This window comes from Netta rufina (assembly GCF_964035555.1).
Source record: "Netta rufina genome assembly, chromosome: 20".
NCBI lineage: Eukaryota > Metazoa > Chordata > Aves > Anseriformes > Anatidae > Netta > Netta rufina.
The window spans coordinates 10571171-10591911 of record NC_140144.1 but is presented as its reverse complement, the minus strand read 5'-3'; the positions used below and the strand labels follow the sequence as shown (position 1 = coordinate 10591911).

Sequence of the window (20741 nt, the reverse complement as noted above, 5' to 3'; positions counted from 1 at the left end):
TCCCTGCCTCCTCTGCTTCACCAGGGTGCACTGAGGGACTCTGACTTCCTCTCATCTGGATTTAAACTGATGTCATGTCACACTTCAACACTACCAGTTGATGTTTGGCAGTCAATATGATTTATTGTGTGGCTGGATTGAACTTCCTCACTAGAATACTACACTGAAACTGCAATTTGCTGAGCCTCTGCTTAAGAACATGAATGCAGCAAAAAAAAAACAAAACAAAACAAAAAAAACCTATCAGGATAAGGGGGAGGCTGGAGTGAGAAGCTGGTTCTCACGCCAAGGAGAACTCAGCATTTCTGATGTGTCCTGTGTCAAGATTTATAAATGTCTCTGCTTTTGTTGCACACTAATCTCTGGAAAGAAGCCTTCTCAGTTAAATTAAGTCTAAGAAATATGGAGGTTAGCAGCAGAAACATGTTAGTCTGGAGATGCCTCCCTCCTGTTAGTTCATCCTGGTGCTTAGATGGGCCCAGCACCAGTAGCCAGTCCCCTAATGAAATGATTAAAGTGAGCTAGCAATCCAACATCTGGCTGCTTTCCGAGTGTTAATACCTGCTCAGGTCCCAAACAGGCCTGAAACATCCAGGCTCCATAGTAAGTGCGAATTCCAGAGAGCCTGATTCTCTGCCTTAAAGGTAATTAAATGGAGCGACTTGGGGAACTGCTGGCAGGAGGTTGTCTGTAGGGGTGATGGGCTTGGGCACTGTTCCTACAGTGTCCTTGGAAACTCGCCTCTCAAAATAGCAGCACTTCACCAGGGCTGCCGGGCTGTCTGCAGGGCTCACTGAGGGTAGCGCTGCTCCAGGCAGGTCACAGCTGACTTTCCTCTGGTCAGTGTTAGCTCTGGAAGCTGGGGAAAGGATGCAGGGGATGCTGCAATGTTAACCTTCCACATCAAGCCATCTATTCCCTGGTCTCCCAGGGCAAGATTTCCCAAGCAACTTCAGGATCTTTAGAAATGTTTTGTGTTTTACAGAGCTCGTCTGTACCCCCAGGGCCATACCCACAGGCATTGCCAGCAAAGCCTTCCTGCTGCTGTTGTAGTTTTGTTGTTGCCTGGGCTCAACAACATCTCCTCCTAACCAGTGAGAGCCTTCACCTGGCTAAAGGGACGACTTGTCTGTTTAATTGTCCTCTAAAAGGCAGCCAGGAGTAGTGTGTCTAGGGAGAGGATGACCCCACTGAATCACGGTGCTATTTGGGCCCTTGGGAAGGACTTCACTTTGTCATATTAGCTGCCACTTGACTGCTGTAGGAAGAAAATTCTTGTGTTGTAGATAAATTCCTAGAGTGATGAGCAGGCTCAGTATCTGCAGGTGAATCCACTCGAGCAGAAAGCCAGCGCTGGCGTGCTGACTCCGAGGGCAGGAGCCGAGTGGGTGCTGCCAGACACCCGGAGCTGCACGGCCTCGGGCAGCAGCCGGTGGGGTGCCTGGCAGCGCGGGGTGCTCGCAGGGAGCTGGACTCTCCTCACCAGCACCTGGAACTTGCTGTGCCTGTCAGAGCACAGTGCGCTCATTCGAGTAGCAAACCAATTTCATCACGTCCCCTGCCAGGTCTTGGAGGAGGTAGAGGGATTAGTTTGAACTCAAAGAATCATATAATAACATGGCAGCTGTATGCAGCTAATAAGCCACGGGGAGGATTAGCAAACTTAAAGTTGTCTAGCTCTGCATAATGGGGAGCGAAGAACAGCAGCTTCCCTGTTCTACCTCTTGCATTTGCATTCCCTTCAGTGGAAGCACAGAACATGACGAGACAAGGTTTTCCAGCCTGTTATGAAATGGGAATCTAATCTGTGACTAATGGAGTATTGCTAGCAATCCACAAGCATCCATTCAGTAACAAATACGGATTTAAGCTTTACTATGAGAGTGCATCTCAAATCCCTTCTGCAAAAGAACAGATCAGGATTGCAGCAGGCTACTCCTAAAGCTTGTCATTTGAGGCTCTCTGGGAGTAGCGTCCCACAGCACGCTGCGTGTCCTGAACTCTGCAAGCAGACAGCTCTGCTGATGCGGGGAGAATGCCACTGAACTCCTCCTAGGCTCCCTGGCATAATTCATATGCAACTGGCAAAAGAGCCCGGTACAAAACACAGGCCAGCAAGGTGCCAAGGAGTAGACTTAGCAACTCCAGTTGCTGCTTCTCTTACCACCTTCTCTCTCTTCCCACACTGTACAGACAACTTTCAGCGTGAGGTAGCTCTTGTTTTTTCCCTGGGGCAAGTGCTTTTAATCACAGAGTGGAGACCAGAATCAGGCCTAGGAGTAGGAAGGCAGTTTCAGAGCTTGTGTTAGTTTACTAATGAGTAACTAGAGTAACCAGCTCTGTGGAGTTTGGTGGTGACTCCCTAAAGAGAGGCACTCTAACTCCTCACCCTCCTCCCTGCTCCCCTCTCGGAGCAGCAGAAGCCACAAATAACAGCCGGGCTGTGCCAGGGGCTGCCCCCGTGCTCAGCTGGCTCCCAGCCCTGCCTGCCCCAGTGCTGCCTCCTCCCGTGGTGTCGCAGGGCAGCACCAGCAATGCTGTGCTGGGGCTTGTACCGTGCACGTCTCTTCTCTTCTGCTCCAGCAGAGAATTCCAGCTGAACACTGGGGTGCACAAAGGATGAAAGCTGCAGCAGAACGTGCCCTCACCAAGGCCTGGCAGGGCCGCAGGACCCTGCTCGCTCTCACAGCGCAAACAGGCGCTACCGCTCACAATAAGGTGGTAGCAAAATACTGGTTTCCCCCAATAGCTTCTCCCAGTGTTTCCTCCCAGTTGTAACTGGTTCTGCCGAGAGCCCATGGGAAAAGACTCTGGTATAGACAAGGCCGCTGCATGCAAATGAATGCTACATAAATAACCCCCATCTTCCCTCAGTTCCTAGGTTGTGTACTCCATGCACTAGAACGCTCTTCAAAGACCTCCCAGTTCATTCTTTATGCTCTAATTAAGGATCAGTGCCAATTAACTATCTTCAATAGAGGAGCATCTTCCGCTCAGCAGCCAGGAAGCGTCTGAATGAGATCCTGCTGTACAATACGCGCATGAAAAGGGAAGCCCTCCCTTTTTGGAAAGGGCTCCCAAGATTAAAAATCCAGTATAGAATACAGGGTGCCCACTTTAAAAATATCGTGCGATCGGATTAATTGATGGCATCCAGAAATGCAGAGTGGTTTGTTACATGCCTCACGTAGCACCTGACCGTGTTATGGCATTGCCACGACTCAGAGCTAGACACGGTGCCACTGGGGCAATAGCAGGTGTGAAAACGGAACGTAACACTTTCTGGAAACTGGGTTTAAAATATTACCTTTTTCTTGCAAAGGTGTTACCTGCTCAAAGATCATAAGAAGCCGCTTTTACTGTGCGTTGTCAAAACGCCAAAAAATCGATTCAGAGCAAAACTTATTAATAGCTGCACCAGTATCTGAACTGGCCCAGTACTCCGCACCTTTGCTTCCTGTTGGTGTTCACCTGCTCCATAAATAACCGGGCAATTTAGATTGTGACTGCACCGTGTTCTGAGCAGGAGCTGTGCTAAGAGCCTGAGCAGGCACAGAATGTCATTTCTGAGCCCGGCTGGAGATGAATACATCAGCCACCAGTCAGTCGCAGGCTAAGTTTAAAAAGCAGTACTCTAAATGAAAAATAGATGGTTAAACACTGCGGGGGGAAGGGTGGAGAATAGGATAATCCCTTCAAAGCTCTAAATGGAAGATTCTCAAACCTGCTTCAGCTGATGTGAGCCAAAGGAACAACCTCAGAGTTAAGACCCGCACAATACAAGGCACAACGGCTGCACTGCCTTCTGGGGTAGGTGCACTTGAACATGAAGCAGATGTAAGCCAGCCACAAAGCTTATCAGTGCTGAATCTGGTGACCATTCACAGGCTGTTCTGAAAAGTAAAGGGCTACAGGAAGAGTGCAGATGTGATGATGAGAGAGAGGAACTGGGAAACTATTGGAGGACAGGGAAAAAACAGCGAGTTATTCTGTGAGCAGCAGAATCCACAAAGTCTTGTCTAATGGGATTTACATCCGTAACATCTGCCAGGTCACTGATACTTCAGCATATAATAACATAATGTACCTAGAACTGTCAGTGAATTTGAGTGCTTTTGTGAAGCAGATTGTGTTCATTTTGCTTTTTGTACAAAAAAAAAAAAAAACAGGCTAAATAAATCTCTTAGGTTCAAGGAGAATCTCCATACCTCCTCGGCAGAGGCTAGGGTTTCATGCCTGAGCTCTGCTAACTGATCATTCTGCAAAGAACAGGGGGACAGGTCTATCCTAGCGAGCCTTGGGAGTTTCTAGAGAAGCCAGTTACAATCCTGATTGAGATTTGAGCTCCAGATAGGAAGGGGGAGATGGAGGAAAACGAGGAACAGCGCACTGCAACCACGTCACTCCAGCAAAGGTAACTTTTTATTTCACATGAGACTCAGCTCTTTTGAACTTACCCGAATCCTTCTCATGGCTGCCACAATCTCCACGCGACTGCTGGGCCTGGGCACATCCAAGCTACCGATGTACTGAAAGACAGAACAGTGAGAAAGTTCATGAAGCAATGCACGAGTTAATGGTGTAGGCATCTTCAGAACAAACAGCATCTCTCATCAAGTCAGTCCTTGCATAGTTAGATACTCTTAATCCAGGGCATGGTAGGGATGCGTGTTGTGGATAGTGTTATCGAAGGCAGGGAGATGTTAACTCCTAACTTTGGGTGTGAGTCTGACCGGATTCAGGTTCTGGCTGTGCCTTTTCCCATGTTTTGCACAGCAACATCTGCATGAATCAAATCACAGTCCCGTGGGTCTGAAAATGGGATCATCCACCCTTTGTTGTTCCTCTCCACATCTTTTAAAGGACTCGGAGCTAAAAGCACATGAGTTACCAGGATGTGTGGTAACCAGCCCTGCTGGAACGGGCTCACAGGTCTGGGCTAGCTTCTCAGTCGGGACCATCTTCCCCCTGGACACTACTGCTGCTTGGCTGGACGTGTTCACCTGTCTACAGTCCCATAAACACGCTCCAAGCTGTGTCCTGTACCAGCTGCTCCTAACTAAGCTTACGGGAGCTGCAATCCCAAGCTGCTGGGTGAGCCCACACCGATGCCACAGCAGCTTCCCGTGGCACCCAGGATTTGTGCCTGAGCATCGAGTCCTAGCAGGGCAGCAGCACCCCTTGCTCTGGGGCTGAAAGGTGAGGCAGGGGGTGGCCGCCAGGCCCCCAACCTACAGCTCTCTGCGAGCTGGCAGCCTGTTCTCTCGTGCTGTGTCAGTGCTGTGCTGAGGAGAGGCTTCACTTGTCCAGGGCGTGCTGGAGAGGGCAGGGAGATGCTGCCTGAGCACAAGGCTGAGTGGTGCGGGGAGAAGTGTCCGCGTCCGACAGCAGGGGCTTGAGCAAGGAGCTTGGCACTGGCGTTTTCCCAGGGGGGTCTGTCAGGACAGAGGGCAGGTGACAAAGCTTAGTCCCCATCTTGAGTGCTTGGTTCATGAGTCGTGTTTGGCTCCAAGTTGTTTTTTTTTTTTTTTTTTTTTTATGGAGTTTGTTCCCCTGTGACAGGGGGAGGAAAAAGGAGGCACCTAGTCAGGAGAACCCTGCAAACACTTAATGTGATAACAGCTATGAACAGAGACCAAATAGTTCCTTGAGAGCAGCTGCAGAGCTGTCACTGTTACTGACACAGTTCAGTGTTAATTTCTCTGCTATAACACTTGCAGCTTGCAAGGGGTTTTATCCTGAAAACTTTTGCATAATGGAGCTTTTCAGAGATGAGTTCTCCTGGCTCGGTATTTACTGGTCTTTTATCTGCCTTGAAATAAATACCGCAAGCAATCTGAAAGGTCATCTGTTCTTTCTGATGTTTCTGTAAATGCCTTTGCAAAATGGCATTTTTGAGAGCAGCAACTTCAGGCGTGTCCTTTGGTAAACCGCAGGAGAGCCAAACCACTCCAGCCAGAGAGCTGGAGGGCAGCAGGGAAGGGAGAGAGGAGCCAGGATTTCCCTCTGCCCTCACTGCAAGGGCATGTCAGTGTCTCTCAAGGGCTGCGCCTGTTTGTTTGCAAGCATCTTGTTCTCTGAGGTGGCCGTCAGTGTGGTCATGGCTACTCCCAATGGGCTTTTGTCTATGCAGAGCTGCACAGGAACAGGCCACCCTGCCAAAGGTGAATTCCCAGGTGGGGCAGGAAGAGAACTGGTGACAGCAGAGCCACATGAGATTCTCCCAAACTCCCTGCTTTGGAAGAGCTGAGGCACTCATGCTCCTGTGCACGCAGCCACCTTTCCACATGCAGCTCCCGTTTCTGACCTTGTGACATTTGTCCCCGAAGATTACAGGGCAAGCAATACGGTTTGGTATGCGGAGATTAGAGACTGAGTGGCCAGGGAGATCGCCTGGTGTAAGACACCTGGCTGCTTGCTGCAGCCTTGTCATGCTGAGCTGCAGCTGAGTGGTGTGCCCACAGTCAGTGTCCTCATTGGGAGAGGCAGGCGAGAACAGAACGGAGCCAGCACGTTACTAAGGTAATGCACACCCCATCTCAGACCCACACGCCTTTCAGCAGCCACCCGCTCTCTGAATAGCTCTGGGTGCCTAAAGCTGTCGCTCTTACGAAGCCCATTGCACTCAGTTAAAGGTACAGCCTGTTCACATCTTTTAAAAACACGGATTTTTGTTCTCGGCACAGTTTGTGGTGTAGCAACTGTTAATTTAAAAAAAGAAACAAAGATTAATTGTTTTTCTTCCCCAAGGAAGAGAGGTTTTTAAAATGTGATCAACTGTCTGTTCAGATTCATCCTCACATCCCATTTACATCTTGCAGCTCTCTTAGCAGGAAAACCAGACCGCACAAAATCCACGTTCCAAAGCTTTATTTGAATACATTCCCCTTCTTTCCAGCTCAGGAGACAGCAGGCATCAATTCCATTTCTAATCTGTGCTAGGCCACCTGCAAAGAGGGGAAGAAAGCCCCAGAGTTGCTCCAGCAAAACGCAGTTCCTCTTGCCAGGCGAATTACAAACCCATTCCCTGCGCTGCCCACAGAATGCCAATTCCCCTGAGTTGCTCACTCGGCGGTGGTGCAGTGCCAGACCATCTTTCATGATCAGCGTGAAGTTTCTGACGATATCCCTATTTCCTTGATACCCCACGACTGCGTGCGTTTAAACGGAGCCCTCCCATGTCTAGCTGCTCAAGCAGGGGTCAGCTCAGGTGGGACAAGGAAGGGGGTGAGGGACGAGGTGTTCCTCAGCAGCAGGTAGCAGCCTGCAGCTCTCTGAGGGATCGGGAGCTGTCACCTCGTCGTGGCAGGAGCAGGACCCTGCACAGCGAGGGGACAGAGCCAGGATGCGTGCAGCCAGCACCTGCCCCAATCAGGGGGGGTCCTCAGCACATAAATGAAGCACAGGAGGCTCGTAAGCACCAAAACAGCTTAAAAAAAATGGGAAAAATAAAAGAACCTGTTTGTGATTTTAAGCAGAAAGCTTCCATAGTTCATCAGCATCTTCCCTCAGGCCCAGCACCCAGCTGGGGGCACCTCAGGGATGCTCCGGGGGGTGGGGGGAGCACGACGAGACCCCGGCCTCGACCCCCCCCCCCCGGGGCTGCTCGGTAACGGGGCCCAGCACCACAGGGGGGGGGACCCCGGGGAGCCTCCGGGTGTCCCTTGGGTGTCCCTTGGGGTGGGGAGGGGGCTCCGGCAGGGGGGGAGCGGTGCCGAGCCGCGGCTCACCTTGGCCTGGAAGTGGATGCCGTGCTGGAAGGCCTCCTCGTTGTGCAGCGGGACGCGGGAGTCGCAGCCATCGTCCACCAGGTTGTACCGGTTCTTCACCGGCATCGCGGCGGCGGCGGGGAGGGCGCCTCAGGCCGCGGCGGGAGGAGGAGGAGGAGAAGGGGGGGACATGGCGGGGGGGGGGCGCCCAGCCCCGCGGCTGGAGGAGGATGAGGAGGAGGATGAGGAGGTGGTGGCGGCGCCCCCCGGCTGCGCGGCGGCTCCGGGCGGCGGCCGGGGCATGAGGAGGGGAAGGAGGGGAAGGAGGCGGCGGTGGAGGAGCCCCGAGCCCGGCCGCGTTTTGAATGAGCGTCCGCGGGCACCCAGCGGGGCCCCGGCCCCCGCCGCGGCGCCATTGGCCCGAAGTTGCCTCATGTGATGCGGGGGGCGGCGGCCGCCGGCACCGGACCCGGCCCGGGGTGGTTGGGGGGTGTGGGGGGCCCGCCCCGGCCGTAGCCGCTGTGGAGGCGCCCCCCGAGAGGGTACGGGGCGAGCCCCGGGCGGCTCGGGGAAGGGGAGGCCGCAAGGAGCCGCTTGGGGTTTGGAGGTTTTGTCGGGGTGGGTTTGTGCCCCCCGGGGGGGGCTGCCCCGCGCCCCCTGTGCCTAAAAGCCCCGCCGGTCCCCACACTGCGGTCCCCAGGTGCTGGGAGCTGTGCTGAGAGACCGAGGGTTAAGGATGCAGGCCCGTCCTGGTTGAATTGTTTGCCTTTTTTTTTCTTTTTTTTTTCTTTTTTTTTTTTTTTTTGACAGTTTAAGTCACGCTGTATAATTTCGGCAGCACCTGCTGCACGCCCCTCGTTGGAAATTCTGAAAAAGACTTTGTGCAGAACGAGCTAGGCTCTCGCAGCAACTTCTGTGCACAAACGGTAGGCTACAACAATTACACACATCCCATTTTAATCTGACGTAGCTTCGTTAGCAATTAACACGTGCCCTCTGCTCGAAGCCTGCATGGTTGATGCCCACTGACCAACTCAATACACTGCCGGGATTTGGGGCTTTTGCTGTGCACTTAGGCTTCTCTTTCCTTCCCAGCTTTGTCTCGTGGTGCAGCTCTGCCAGCACACAGGAGAGCCCCCACGGGTGCCGCCCTGGGATGCCCGACGTGCCCGAGCAGCTGGATCTCAGCAGGCATCAGCACAGGTATGGATGGGTGCGGAGCCGAGCATGGCTTGGTGGCAGGCCCCAGGACTTGGCTTCCAGCTGTTAGTACAGCCGCACTCTGTCATTTACAGGAACAATCAGAAATGTCAACTGCGTAGAACCCAAGGGGATGGGGCTTATATTTGCTCCGGCTGATTTCATTTGGCTTCCTCAGAATTAATTTCTGAGTGATCAGTTATAACTTTCATACAAATATCCACCCAGCTGGATGCTTGGGCATTGCCGGACACCACCTTTTGTGTGGCTTTAACATTAGCAGGAGAGAAAATTTTGGCCACAGGCAGACAGTGCACTATTCCCTGTCTCCAGCTCATGAGAGTAATCATCTTGAGTTTCTTGGCATCTCTGGAGACTTGTAAGTCAGAAGGGAGATGGACAGGAGCCAAAAATCCAGAAACTTACAATTAAGAGAGCGAGAAAAAGTCCAAGAAATTAATGTTGGTTCATTGACTCTGAGCCTACATGTTCCAGTACTTTGTGGTATTAGCAGCTCATTCTGGCACTGTGGACGTAGTGCTGGGATGAGTTCTGTGGTCAGCGTCTGTGCTGTTTTTCTGTTTCCAGACAGGCTTTTTTTTTTTTTTTTTTTTTTTTTAATTTCAAAGTTTCAATGTTACATTTCCTTTCTTTTTAATATCCACACACACTCTTTCATTCAGCATAACTCAAAATCAGCCTAGATACACATCTCACTTGCAGAGTCATTGGTTTAGCTATCTGTTGATTTTGCCTACTTAGAATCTTCCATGGCACTTATCTTGTAGAAATACTGATATAAAAAAATATCTGTTGACCAGAATGAAAAACCTAGATTTTGTGTGGAAATGGCCTTGGAGTAATGGAGCAAAGTGCAGTCCTTGGTTCTCCTAAGCCCTAAGAGTAGGAGATGCCACTCAGTCATCTGGGCACAGCCTGTGCTTGTGCTTCCTTTGATGCTAACGCCAGTGAAGCTCACCCAGTAAGAGAAGAAAGCCTAACACAGCCACTGCTAGCGAGTCTCTACATTGATTCTGCAATACTGCATTTTAACTGAGGCATGCACGAACCTGTCACGGTACTGAGCAGCTGAAAGCTCCTCCTCATTTCCCTCCCATTGACACAAGAGCGTTCCCATGTGAGTGGGAGCATGTGGACTTTGCTTGGGAGAGTCAAATCTTTTAATCTGGTAGACAGGATGAAATAACAAGAATGGGCTTTTTATTTCAGTTCTGATGCTCTCCAGTATCCTGCAGATTATAAAATCCTTTGGGTAGGGGGACGGAAACATTTCACAGGAATCCTGGGAAAAAATAAGGCAATTGTGATTTAATAAAGCTTGCAGTGCCAGACTGTTATATCACAATTGAATGGAGTTGTTTAATATTCCGTGTTCATTAACTTCCATGAACTCTTCATAGGGCTTAGCTCTTCTAAGGTTAATGGTTTGGATCTGTGTTTGAGATTTGAGTCTGAAGGCTGCTGAACTTACAAAGCCATTAGTTTTCTGTTTCTTTGTTGGGCAAAGAAAATTCTCTGACTCCACTGCAGGTAAGAAAAGCTGTCTTTCCTTCTGGATAATAAAACTGGGCAAATATGTGGAATTAAACTGTTACACCATATATCATCACAGATTTAGTATAAACAAATCCTTACAAGCATTACCCTTTCTTGACGTGAGCGGTTAGCCAAACTTCATAGTGGGTGTTTGCATCAGATGGAGGTACTGAGCTAGCTATTCCTTTGATGTGCAAAGCACACTTAGAAAGTCCCATTTCTCTGAACACGGTGGGAGTTAGGCACCAAAGACAGCTTCTTGGCTCAGAGCTTCAAGTGTTCTTGCGGAGAGCAGGTTTGTATCAGCTTTCTTTTTCAGGCACAGCTACCACGGTTTCTTTCCTTCTCTTTCTCTTACACATGCACGTTTCAATCTTTGCATCGACATTCACTCCAAATGGAAATCTCTCTTCGTTTATAGTTTCCTAATTTGAAGGGACCTTGAATGAGATGTAAATCAGGTAGAGGGTATTTATAGCGTGTCCTTTAACTGTTTCTTCGGTTGATTTGCATGGAAGGTAGCTGTTGCTCCCATCCGATGCTGTCAGGTTTCTTCCAAAACCCACTTTCACAATTCAGATAGAGAAGTTGCAGAGACGCTGCACACTTTCCACAGGAGACTTGGTTTTGATGCCAAGAAATTTTCCTCCCTTCTGCTAACCATTTTAAGCACTTATTTCTGCTCTGCAGAACTGCAAAGATTTTAAATGATAAATAAGATGTGACATAGCAAGAACAACCACACCGACATCCAGTAACAGCCGATAAAACTTCCTTTGTGGGAAATCACATCCATATCATGCTCCTAAGATCTGAGAGATCTCTACAAGTTTGCTATCTTAGTGGATGTGGTTTTGTCATGCCATTTTTATTAGCATTATTAATACTTGTTCTGATGCAATTTTTACAGCAAATCTCCAATGTACTTTCTTGGTAGCAGACTTTCAGTGTGCCAGTGGACAGCCTTGTGAGATAAAGCAGCTGAATTCACTTGCCAATCTTCAGCAGATGTGTATTCTCTTGAATACAGAAAAATGCTGCTTACATTTAATAAAGGGACAGAACGAAGCGAAGTATGCCCAATTTATAGTTACTGAGAATCAGCAGTTACTGCAGTAAAATTTAATAGATTAAGACCAAACGGACTTATTTCTGTACGTAATGCTAACAACCAGCTTCTGTCCCCTCCTTCTACAGAGCAGGATGAGCTGATGTGGAGGCAAGGGAGGACAGGCTGTTATAGGAACAACATGCTCTGCTAGTGGAAGCAAAAAATGTATGTTGCTTTTGGATTTCTAAAATTTCAGATGTGTTCTACTTCCTTCACAGTCACTTCTTTACTCAAGGGAAGCAAAATTAAACAGCATTACCACACAGCAAGGCTTGTTGGCTTTTCTTGATATCTTAAAACACTGATCAAAAGTTAAGACAGAGACTTAAGGGGAACAGCATGTCGGGAGTTCTCCAAGGCCATGAAATATTGTCTTGCAAAGCTACTGTGAGGTCAGAGGGTTATGTATGTGTTTTTCCCTCTGTTCTCAGAAGCTGCCCTCTCCTCTAGTGGAAAAGAAGATCTGGAAGCAAAGGAAGGTAGAGAACTCTATTCCAAACAATGCAGATGCCCAACCTTCATTTAAATGAATTGGTCTGGACCTTCAGTTTAACATAAACATTGGGAACAAATCAGAATATCTGCTTAACTTTTTTGTATAAGTAAATTATCAAAATAAAGGTGGATGAAATGGTAGAAAAAGGCTATTCAGAACCATATTTTGTCCTGCAGTTACTCCTACATCAGATAACTCTCTGTGATCACTAGGTGATAAAGTAAAATCTTTGTTTAACCAGTTAAGCCTGGAGGCAGCAACCACATCCTATAAATGGTGCTGTGTGGTGAAATATGGAGGCAAGGTACTGTTAGCTGAAATTGTATGATGTTACTCTCTGCCATATCAAGGATTTGAAGAAAACAAGCAAAATATCGCAAGCAAAATCTTTCAGTGAGTCTCTGAGGGTGCCATATGATGTGAACTCGAAAGTGACATGTGGAACAGGCTACCCCAGCGTCGTTCTTTCAGTCCTCCTCAGTCAGCGTCATGTGTTCTCTGCAAGTACAGGGTCTGCTTCGTTAGATGATTATAGCAGATTTGTGTCTCTCAAGAAGAAACAGAAGCTTAAGGTCTTCACGGTTCAGCTTTGTAGCATAGCCAGGAAATCTGCCCATTAGAATTGCAAGCCTCTTTCATGCATGGCCAGTTCCAAAGTTTGGTGCAGCAGGATTCGGGAATGAAAAATGTCATCTATAATTATGCATATTTTCATCATCTTCTGTCATGCAAATCCCCCCTCCCCAAATATGCAGCAAATGTTTTGTTTGCATATGTAGGTCAACCACAAATCTGCAGTGGTCTAACATAAATGTTGGAAGCATAGGTTGATGTAAACAAATTTAAACCCAGTCTGAGAAGCATAATAACAACACTGATGTTTTCCAAGTCTGTTTACTAGATATGTTTTCTTCTGACATTTCATTTTATAAAACATTGCTTTCCTGTTGATTTGCGAAAGTACAATTGTCAGAAGATATTCACCATTATTGCAAAAGGAACTATAAACGTCATAAACGGATGGATAGTTCTCAATGAGTAACTTATTTTTATACAGGAGCTTGAAGAATGTATTCTTTTTCAAAACAGTTAGCCAGAGTATTTCTGCAAGTAATTCTTACTTTGTGACTGGAAGGAGCCCAGTTTTATATGATATTTTAAAAAGATTGTATGTTCGTTTTACACATTATGTGCCACGGTGTTTTACTTCCCTGGGCTGTCTTTGTTAAAAAAATATAGAAGAAATACATTTATTGTTCTTACAATGCTAGAGAAACACTAGAAATTTTGATCCAGACTCACAACAAAAAAGCTTACTAGAACTCAAATTCACCATTTAAGAAAACCATTGTGACCTATTAAACTCATAAGCTTAGTGTGCGCCCGTGTGTGATTCATGAGTTTGGTATGCCACAGGTAGGCAGTATGGTTCATCTCCAGTTTGAGAGGTGCTTGGATCGACATTGTCATGGTGAGAAGCCCATACTGCTCAATTTACTGACTTGGAAAGTGTAGTATTCAAAATTAGGCTTTCAGTGAGAATATCCCTGCAAATGAACGAAGAGTCCTCTTGCTGGTAGATCCAGCTTGCAATTTTCAGCAGGATACACTCTCCCTCTGAATTACCTTGCTAGCTCATTACTACCCAACCTATACTTTACTCCCCTACCTTGCAGTACCCGAGTATCACGCACAGTCAGACTTCATGCTGTACACCGCAGACCATCCCTATTTATCTCAACATGAAATGAAGGTTTTATCCATACTACACACTGCAAACCAGGTATCTGATGTATTACAGCTGCTCTGGTAGAGAAAGCGCTAGTACCTTATTAGGCTATAAGAAATGTGGATGTGTAATTAGATACACAAATATTTTTCCTTTGCAATCATTTAGTTTGGGATTTCCCGTGCTCTGAAGTCTCATAGTGCCTTGACCCATCTTAACTATTTCCCTGGCTTTTCTTCAGCACTGCTGATATTGCTGATGATAAATCTCTAAAATACGCTTTAAAAAGTGTTCATCCAGGGGCCTGGCAGTAAAATCAGAGGCAGCCCGAGTCAGGTCACCTCTTTAAATCACACTCCTGTTGGCAGACACCAACAGTTGCTCCCATCTGGTGGTGGTTGGTGAGACAGCCAGGATGTGCCCTTACACAGTTTTTTGAAACATGCGGAAAAGGCAATCCCCAGAGAGAACATTGTTGCTCAAGTTATAGCCCCACCGAGCTCCTGTTGGCTCAGTGAAATACTCCCAACTTTTCAGTTATGAATTGTCACAGCTATAAAAAAATGCACATTTAATAGCAACCAAGAGTGAGCTATGTGATCTCACTTTCCTGGTCACGTCACATTGTAAGACACAATGTTGTAAATAATTAATTAATTAGTGTCTTCGCCTACAAGGGTGAATGTCAGAAGATAGGTGAGGTGCTGAAAAAACGCAGGCACTGTTTGCAGGTGACGGTCTAGTTGGCTGTTGAAATTAGAGAGAATCTGGGTGAACAAACTTTCTTCTTTGTAAACTGCTGATAATTTGTGGAAAAGGGTCCAGATGTCCAGTGACAGGTAGTGACACGCTGTGCCTTGATTTCTGTAAAATACCAGGAAGCATGAGATGAGAGCGAGACATTAATCCAGATGTTTCTAAACCTGGTGTAGCAGGTAGAAGATATGTGCATGTCTCATCCTGGTCCTTGGAGTTCCCGACTAGGGATCTTAATCTTCCTGACGTGACCTTATTATTTTAACTCACAGCTAACGGAAAGTCCCAAATTCTACTGCATTTATTTAAATTTTGCTTTCATTTAAGTGATTTTCCCCCCCCTGACATCCTGTTTCGGTCCTGCCCCTTCTACAGACCGAGAAAACGAGTCTAAGGACAGCAATTTCGCACAATCCAGGTGATTCCCGTCTCTGCCCCCCTCCAGCCCCATTTCAGGGGGCGCAGCGCCACCTCCTGCCCGAGCCGGCCCCAGGCAGCCTCCTCGGCCCGTCCTGCTTTTGGCATTTCCCATCTCTATTTTTGCTGTCCTTTGGGACACCGGGCAGGTCACTCGTGTGACCTCAAATTCATCGCGTCTCATAAATTAATATTGTGGGGGCTTCATATAACCACACGTAAGATTGTTAGTTATTGACACTATAAGAGACAAATGGTTTTTGTGTTTTCTTGCTGTGCTTTTGATCCCCTCCAGCAGTGTAGGAGCGTGTTTAAGTACAGATACTGCTCTTTAGTGACTCCAGAAGCACAGTGCTCAGCTGAAGTGTAGCACCGAGCGCACCCTGAGTGCAGGAGCCCTGGGAGGTGTTTTGAGTACAAACCCTGCGGATTTGGGGCTGCAGAGCCGTTCCGGCAGTGTGGCCCTGAGCAACAGGCCCAGTGCGGGTCTGCCAGCCGTACACCTCCTGAGCAGCTCCTGCAGGAGGCTTTCAGCACAAACAATTCGGGTAGGTACAGAAACTATTTCAGGGCAGGTACAGAAACTGTTTAATCACACGCTGGCCAGGGCAGCAAGCTGGGTGTTACTGGACAAGGACAAGGGACTGGGGCCGAGGCCCAGTGGCAGCCCACAGCACAAAATCCCTGATTTGTCTCGGTGTGAGGGGATTTGGGCACCGCCTGCCCACACTGACAGTGACACGGATGTGTCACCCCCCAGCCCCAGGGCTGACAGGGGGCGGCTGAGGGGCTGGGCCGCCCGCTTCCAACATGGCCGCCGCGCCCCGCCCCTTTCCGAAATGGCCTCCCCGGCAAGGGCGGGCGGCCCCCTGCCCGCTCCCAACATGGCCGCGGCGGCGTCGTGACGTCACCGCACCGGCGGCTGGCCCCTCGCGCGCTCCGTCCTCAGCCTCACCCGCCCGGGCGTCGGCGTCGCCATGGCAACGCGCGGGGGCGGGCCGGGGCCCGGGGCCGGGCTGAGGCGGCGGCAGGGAGGGATGGAGGCGGCCGGGACCGGCACCGGGACCGCTCCGGGGGGCTGCGCCTCGGCCCGGGAGGCGGTGGAGGCTCCGGGGTCCCCGGCTCTGCCCTCCCGGAGAGAGGAGGTGGAGGAGGAGCGGGAGGCAGCGGGGCCGTGCCGCGGGCGGGCCTCGGGCCGGCGGGGAGCTGAGGCGGGCGGGGGCCGAGGCCGAGGCGGGCGGCGGCCGCCCCGCGTCACGGTGGACAGCTCCAAGGCCAAGACGTCGCTGGAGGCGCTGAAGATCAGCCTGAGGCAGCTGCGCTGGAGGGAGGTGGGCGCCGGGGGGGCTGCGGCCCGGCCCGGAGGGGGAGGGGGGGGTGGAGGCACGGGAAGAGGCGAATTGGGGCAGAATTGGGGGTTTTGAAGTCCTCGCGTGAAGCCTGAGGAGGTTTCTGCTGGGTGGTGTAGCGCAGGGGTTAAATGGTTCTCTGGGGGTGAAGAGCGGCTTTCTGCAGCAGATTTGTGAGTGTTTTTATAGGAACAGATGGCTTTTGGGAGCTTTTTTTTTTTAAAAAAAAAGGTGCTTATAACTCTTTTGGAAGAGGGAAGCGAAGTAGAGGGCTGGGATGAAGAAATGTTCCTTTGTGCAGCTCCCTGCTTCTGCCTTTTGTCTCTCCCTCCTTCCCAGGGCTCACCAGATCCCGGTGTTTCTTTGCACCTGGTGCCTTGTAAAGGAAACTTGAACAGACCTGGGGGAGGCAGTCCTTCTGTGTTATTCCTAACTTCGGAGTTAAAAGCTTCAGGAGCTCCGTCCCGTTCCCTGCTGCTCTCAGAGCAGAGCAGGAGCTGACCCCCGAGGAGGAAGCCCCAGGCTGCTGAGGTTCCCTCTCATCCCCTGTGGGGGTCCGTCAGCAGCTTTGCTCTGCGTTGTGCTGACCGACATCCTTCACATTTAATGTTTCTTTGTTGTTCTTATTTGGCTAAGTTTTTTGTGCTCAGAGTTTGTGAGCCCCCCACCCTGGATTTTGCAGGCACGCTGTGCTGTCCTACAGCCTGACTCCTTCCTCCCGAATATCCACACTGCATCATCGGCGTTCTCCTTCCTTCTCCGTATTCCCCAACAGCGATTGCTTCTGGCGTCACTTAATCTCTTTCTGTTTGCTGTCTCCCTCAATACCCTTTCTCCTCCATCTGTTTGCATGGTCAATATTTCTCATTTAGTCTGTTGCTTCCCCCTGCAGCCTTTTCTTATTCCTAACAAAGAAATGACCAGGTACGGAACTGTGGGACATCTGCCTGTACCGTGGAGGTGGCTAATAACTCATCCCTCTCAAACAAGTCCCTGCAATATATTTCTGTAGGGTTTTCAGCTTATTATAGTGAAGAGGTCAATATGTATGGATGTGACGTTATCTTTTGTCAAGCAGGTATTTTCTCATGTGTCAGATCAGTTTTCAGATCCCCCCAGGCGTACTGAAAGGGGAAGTATTAGCAGTATCTCCTCGCCAGTACTGGTTGCATTGTGGAAAACATGAGGATGAAAATCTAGCACGGGAGCAAGACAAACTATTGATTTCAAGGTAGCGGACCTCAGTAGATGCAGGGAATTGGTAGGCAAGATCTGGTTTAGATTTGAAAAGTAAATGACGTTAAGAAGAGAAATTCAGGGAAACCTCTTTGGGTCAAGTTGCATAACATTTTGAATGCTTTTCCTCTCAAACACTTAGCAAAATAGCACTGTGGTGTTCAAATAATTGTCGCTGATGTCCAAATAGCCTTGGAAACAGGGTCACCATTACAGCAGGACTGGTGGAGGGACCACACATTGTTTCTTGTACAGTCCATAAAAATAATGTGAAAAAAGTCTTAGAAGTATTAGTGAAACGTGTATATTGAAATAGTGATGGTTTAGGGGCTGGTATTTCACTCTTTTTCACTCTGTGATACTTCTCCAGTTGTTTGCATTTGGGGCTTTGATTTGGTATATTTGGCCCTTCTCTCTCACCACTTCTTACATCCTTTCCCATCGCTGTCATTCTGTTTCTGTTCTGCACGTTTGCTGCTGGCTGTGCTGTCTTGAATGTTCTCTTGGGCAGATGTTACACTAGGTTTTTAAGGTGGACTACATTTTCCTGATAGCTTTTTCTGTCTGATGGATAGCATTATGTCAGTGTCACACAGGCTTTTGTTTTAAGTTATACATCCTGAAAGTTCCTTTCTGTGGTTCCCTTGCCTTGCCAGAAGGGCTTTGTTTCAGTCACAGGCTGTAGTTGCAGTATGCTCCCTGATTATATGAGTGTTAAATACCACTGTAGGAAAAAAACAAAACCCGAGGAAGACTGCTCTAAGCGTGGCTAATACCGCTGAGCAGTTTATCCATGCACAGGGCGGACCTTTTAAAAAGCATTGCAGAACCTTAATGGGCACGCCAGCGAAGCAATTACTGGTATTGCTAGATTGGACGATCTGATTTAGTGTGTCAGATTCTTTTAAATGAACATGATACGCCAAATGCAATAATGGGCACAAATTGAGCTTGCATCCTGAGTTTATTCATGGCTTAATAAATTATTTTATTTGGCTAGCTTTCAATTACTAGGGAAATGGAAGAAGCAGATGTCTCGGGCATCAACTGTCCCAACATCATGAGTTTCATTTGTCTTGCTGTTCAGGAGCTGCACAGAGGCATAAAATAGTTTGAAATTTTACGCTAGGAGAAGCTGACTAGAAGACGAGTCATTTAACTTGTCATTAAATGTGATGGAACAGACTGATGTGACCCAGGAGACAATTCAAATTATTGGCTTCCAATCAAAAGGTAGAAATGACCTGTCAGGCAACTTGGCTGTGATTGATTATTAATTGTGTCAAAGCTGTGAAAACACTTCTCTTCACTTTGTGGCCTCCTGTTTGTCTTTTCTGACAAATGCCCCAGCTCTGAATAAAAAAGACTTTAAATGGGTTCTTTGAAGGCTTGGCGGTTGGTTGTAGGACCGGGCTGAGCAGACAGATGGAGGCAGGGATGGCTTTGGTCATGTTTTTTAGCTCTGTCCCCTGGCAGCAGTGAGCACCCCAAGTCCTTGGGCTGCCATGCACCCTGCCTTTGCCATCGGTCAGAAGCTGTGGAGGTGGCTGAAGACCCCTTTTACCCAGCAAGATTAATTCATATCTGCCAAGCACTGCAGAGTGAGCAAAATAAACCTGACTTGTTTGTTCCTTTCCAAACACTATTCTCATGTGAAAGTATAGTGCAGATGATAAAGAATCCTTTCCAGCATGTCCAGGAGGTGAGTTTGATCCCATTGTTGGATAAATCCAAATAATCTTGATATGTCAGAAGAAAAGTTGCTGGGCTATCTGAATTGCTGATTCTGGGCTGGAATGGCTTCCGCTTTCCAGTCCAGAGGTGCTTCCTCTTCATCTGTTGTGAAATGATTTCTGTGCAGTGTTTGTAAAGTGCTTTGATATCCTCAGCAGATGAAAGGTGTTATATAAATGCAAATTTTGTTCCTTTCATTTCCATTTCATTTAATAAATAAATAAGTTGCTCAGGTTTTAGTGGGAAGGGTAGTATGAGACCTAACACGGAATCTGTATTCTGGACGTACCTGTGGAAAGGTTAAGGCCACTGATTGTCTTTCAGAGCCTAACAGAATTAATTTCCACATGTACAAAACCAGTTTTTGCAGGCTGAATAATAATGGAATAAGTGAAGAATCCCCTAGCTCTGCTTTTTGGGGTATTTCGTCCTTAGGAGTAAGGAAATAGAGAAAAGATGTGTCGCTAAATTAGCGTTTGAGATTAATTTTTCAAAGCTATTTGCTGAAACTGAAATTTTAATTAAAGTAGCAAATGAAGGAAATAAAAAAAAAAAAAAAAGAAACTTACAAAGCTTTTGAATGAATTCTGTGTCCTGAAAGTGCTGTGGTCAGAAGTATAGCCTGTTCATTTGAAGAAGATGTAACCTAATAACAGGGCAGGCTCCTGTGAATGCGCTCCATGTGGTAATTAGCGGCATCTGCAGGGGGTTGCAGATAAAGTTATTTGGGCTTTGGTTTCTTTGAATAAAGGGACTATGTCTAAGAGAACCAGCAGGAAAAATCAGGGTACCTGTTTTACACAAAACTAGCCACTAGTATTGTAACAGAGCTTATACTTGTCTGATTTTTATTAGTGATTTTTTTTTGTATTAGGTAGTTGGAACTGCTAATATCTAGGGCATTTGTTTTTACTGCTGGTAGCCTTTTTTAGCTACTACTATTAGAAGCTTGCTATCAGTAATTGCCCATGCTGTTTGAGGGCTCTTCAGGCTGAAAACCACCAAACTTTCTGATAGCAGAAAGCTAGCTCTACAATTTCACCATTTATGATGAAATACTGTGTGAATGGGAAAAGAAGCTCTTAAGTTGCTGGAATACTTAATACGGTTGAAATAATTGCCTTAGTCCTTGCCAGTTGAAAGCTCAACAGATGATTAGTTGAATTGTAAGCTTTTCTTTTAATTCCTTTCAGCTACTAATAGCCTGTAATTAATACCATATGAATACGTATAATCAAATATATATAGAGAGATAGATAATGCCTTGAATATCCATTTTCAATTTACTGCAGCTTGGACACCGATGTAAGCCTGCTTGCTCAGGAAGTCCGTGGCAGTTGCAGCTTACTCTTACTTTACAACACCATTGCTAACTGGCTACGTCTGTTCCCCGAAATAGGGAGCAGCGATGGCTCCTGCTCGTGCGAGGCTTGGAGCACGCGGGGGT

At 47.9% G+C, this 20741-nt stretch overlaps 1 protein-coding gene across 1 annotated transcript in view; it reads right to left on the bottom strand.

Moving 5' to 3' along the window:
• The window catches only part of LOC311217291 (carboxyl-terminal PDZ ligand of neuronal nitric oxide synthase protein-like), a gene marked incomplete at both ends in the record, with an annotated part of 29340 nt that extends 21505 nt beyond the window's left edge, over positions 1-7835 (bottom strand). The window contains 2 exons of the mRNA XM_084299245.1: positions 4458-4529; positions 7731-7835. Coding sequence (XP_084155371.1) covers positions 4458-4529; positions 7731-7835 — 177 coding nt within the window. The remainder of the gene's footprint in view (positions 1-4457; positions 4530-7730) is intronic.
• Between the last annotated feature and the right edge of the window lie 12906 nt (positions 7836-20741).